The 3,743-nt window shown below is 28.4% G+C and overlaps 1 protein-coding gene across 2 annotated transcripts in view; it reads left to right on the top strand.

The window, feature by feature from the left end:
* The first annotated feature begins 222 nt into the window (after positions 1-222).
* LManII (Lysosomal alpha-mannosidase II) overlaps positions 223-3,743 on the top strand; it is a 21,662-nt gene continuing 18,141 nt past the window's right edge. For both annotated transcript variants that reach the window (XM_017912147.1, XM_017912146.1), the window contains exon 1: positions 223-412. In XM_017912147.1, coding sequence (XP_017767636.1) covers positions 305-412 — 108 coding nt within the window. In that variant the 5' untranslated portion in view covers positions 223-304. The remainder of the gene's footprint in view (positions 413-3,743) is intronic.

The following is a 3,743-nucleotide window of genomic DNA, read 5'->3' as shown; positions in this document are numbered from 1 at the left end:
AAAAAATTTGTTGTCCCGTCAACTGATCTGATTAAAAACAAAGTAAATACTTTGTATCAGACATACTGTTCTGTGCTTCCGTCAATACTTATCTACCACTGTGTACATACAAAACCGATAATAAGTGAAATGTATCGAACTTGACGGATAATTTTCGTATTTGTATAAAAGCCACTGATCGATCGGTAACCGCGAACTTTTCTCTTCGGCGCAGTCGCGGGACGTCATCGCGAAGTAACGGTATAAATAAAAGAGTCGGTGATTATTTCATTAGTTGTGAGTGAGAGTTAATACTGTATCGACTATGTTGTGGCCTAACAGTTTGCTTCCGTTGATTTTGTTTTTGCTGTTGTTCATCTATGGAGAATCAGCGAGCATACGAAGAAAAGTCAGCCAAACTTGTGGTTATGAGGTACACATCGTTTTTATTTAGCGAATTTTATTATTCTTCATTTACAATTGAAGATTTATTTGTATAAAGACCTGGATATTAATTGGAATGACACTCGCGGCCGGTTGACGAAATTTTGAGGGAAGAAGGGGTTGGACGAATTGGTGCAAATATAAAATTTTAGCTTTGGGAATTAAATAATTTTTAAGTATATACAATCACAGAAGGCACATAGACAGTTAGGAAATTAATTCAGTTTTCAAATAGTACGAATTTTTTTATGACTTAAACAAAAATACAACAGACGAATCTCTAATGTCAAATGAAGTAAGGAAATCAGCAAGAAAAAAGTGTAAGGACATTCCTTTTTTGGTAGTTCTTGCATCTAAGTGTAACTTGTTCGATGGTGGTTGAAAACACAGAAAAGGGTACTTTTGGCCAACATTATAATATAAATAATAAATAATAAATTTTAGTGGATGTAAAAGAAACGACGATTTGTAAAAGAATTTTATTTTATTCTAAGCGGTTATTGTTACGAAATTAATTATGATCATTAGTTGATTTCGTTTAAAAATATTCATGCATCTATTGATGATAATAAAAATCAAAACATTGGGGGAAACCCAGATTTCTTTTACTTTGTAGAATTTCATCATAATTTTTATCACAATGAGCGTTAAAATAAAAAGAAACTACAGTAGAGAAAAGAAAAATTGTAATTAAATTATGAAAAAGTAGGAATTAATTTTTCGAGATTGGTGAAGTGGTAAAAAATTGGTTTTGGAAGTTCGGGTAAGTTAACTGAAAGAAATGAAAGATTTAGTATAAAGAAAATGAAAGAAAATCCATTTGAAAGTGTGCTTAAAATCACAGCAGAATTATAGGCAAGGACTGGTAACCTCTATTCAACAATATCAAATAAACTTACAGACTAAGGATATATCACACGAGTAACGAGTACCTAACCTAAACTCTGCATCAATAAAGTAGATATAAAGAAAATACTTAACTTCACAAGTACTTACATAAATAAATCATTAACATTTTGGAAACGGATTATTTATACAGACATGAGCAAGTTTAATATTTGGAGTTCAATTCAATTTTCAAAAAATGGCGGAGGTAGCAATGGACTCTAAAGTGAGCAAAACTTCGGATGCTAAAGCAGGCACTACTATACATTGTTAGTCAATTTCAAATCTTGAAAGGAAAAGCCACTTTCGCGTCAATTTATTGAAACTTGAAACTCTTTTTCCGTTTTAATTCTCGCATCAAGTATCTCTAGTATCTCGTGTATCTCATGAGATATTGAAATACTCGAATAATTTTTCTTCACGCGAGAATCTCATGGGTAACGCAGGTGTTTCATAAGTAAGAGCCTTACTTTATTTTTCACCGTATTTTTGATGTATTAACCTTCGATTGGTAATGTACCTTTCTATTATATATGTAGTATATTTGCTATTTGTTATTTACTATCTGATATTACATTAATTGTACTATGATAGTTTGCAAACAAAAACTATATTTTTTATTAGTAACTGAAGTGGAATTAGATTTTTTAAATTTTAATATATATACAATAATTTGATATACATTACCAATATTTATTCTTAATCAATTTAATGTTACGTTACCAGTTGAAGATAAATCTTTTCCAGTCGGAAGGCAATTGTTAGTCACCATTCTGCATAATTCTGAAGATTTATGAAGATTTAACTCTTCGTCGGTAACAAGAATTGTATAAATATTACATGTTAATAAGCTTGATTGAAGTCCTATGTGATCCTTGTACATAACGATGTTTTAGTTTCGGGTTATTCTAGTATGGACCTGTATTACCGACGGAGAGTCAGAATATCGTAACTAGGATACTAGGATAAAACAGTTGTATAGGTTAAATACGTTTTCTCTATTGCGAGAAAGTCTTCGAGTGTAAAGAGTTTAAGAATATCAGTCGGAAACAAATAAAAAAGTATATAACTACAATTTGCACATTAGTGACATGTAAACGAAAGAAGTGCATACGTTATTTTTAAAAATATAACTACTATAAAGTTACATTGGATATGTTAGATAAGAATGTTTTAAAATTTTAATATGTACTTTACCTTATGATATATACTTTAATATTATACCTTTTGATTATACCTTAAGATATTATATTTAAGGATATTGATTATGAACCTCTTTTAGTTTTGTGTTCAATAGTTGTTTGATAGGAAAACTTTGTATTGGGAAGGTGAGTTTGTGAAGATGGGTGTGATAATTTAACGTAATTAATCAATTTTACTTACAGAGAGATTCGATACATTTTAATATTTTTTCGTAAATATTTCGGGGTCAAATAAAGGTCATTTTATTTCGATTATTTCTTTGCTATAATGTATATAGTAATTTAAGGAATTATTATTGCTACAAATAATTTTTATTATAGCTCTTGTAATATTTACTACATTCTCCAATTTTGCGTTATATGTACGTTGTTACTGTTTTCCACGATTGAACAATTACTGCTTTCAGTTCAATTACAGTTTTAAATTAATAATTATGGAAGGTAATTTAGTCAAATTTTCCAAGTTTTTCAAGGAATTTGAGTGAACATTAGGTCAGTTTAAACACGATATATTATTTTTCAAGAACCGTTATCAGCTTTGAATGAATGTGTTACCTTGTATAAATATGAGACTCCTGACTGTGAAATAATATCAGGTTATTTTCAAACACATCGATGATATAAATATTTTTAATTTAACTTTATCTAAAATAAATATAACAGTTTCTTTTAAATCAAAAAGCAAGATAAAGTTGTTTATGAAGTGTCTCTAAAAATTTCTCTTTGAAAACAATTTTTCGAATATAACCTCAAATATAGTTGATCGATATTCTATCTATCTAACTTATTTAAATTATATTTTTTCTTATTATTATATACATTCTATAGTGATAATTATGAAAATATTTGCTACTCAAAAAGTTCAATGTTTATAATACTTTGATAAGTGATATTTTTGAAAATATATTAGAAATACATACTCTGTTTACGGATTGTTCAAAACTGTGATTCCTAACCTATAATACGCAAATCACTAGTGACATGTTGAATATTTTCAACTAGTACAAACGTGTATGCTATACAAATATGTATAGTGTGTTATGCTACACTTAATGTTAATTTCGGGAAATGAAAACTGTCCGAGATATTAATGAAAAATTTTTCGTATTATACTACGTGGAATAAGCTACTACATTTCTTCTGTAGTAATAGTCAGTTTTTATGTAAATATTACTTCTTTCATCAATAAGTATAATTACTATATATAAAATTAATATAATTATTTATATGTAT

Source organism: Eufriesea mexicana, unplaced genomic scaffold, assembly GCF_001483705.2.
Source record: "Eufriesea mexicana isolate 0111107269 unplaced genomic scaffold, ASM148370v2 scaffold325, whole genome shotgun sequence".
Taxonomy (NCBI): Eukaryota; Metazoa; Arthropoda; class Insecta; order Hymenoptera; family Apidae; genus Eufriesea; species Eufriesea mexicana.
The sequence above is the reverse complement of the archived record's forward strand: the minus strand, read 5'-3'. Positions and strand labels throughout refer to the sequence as shown.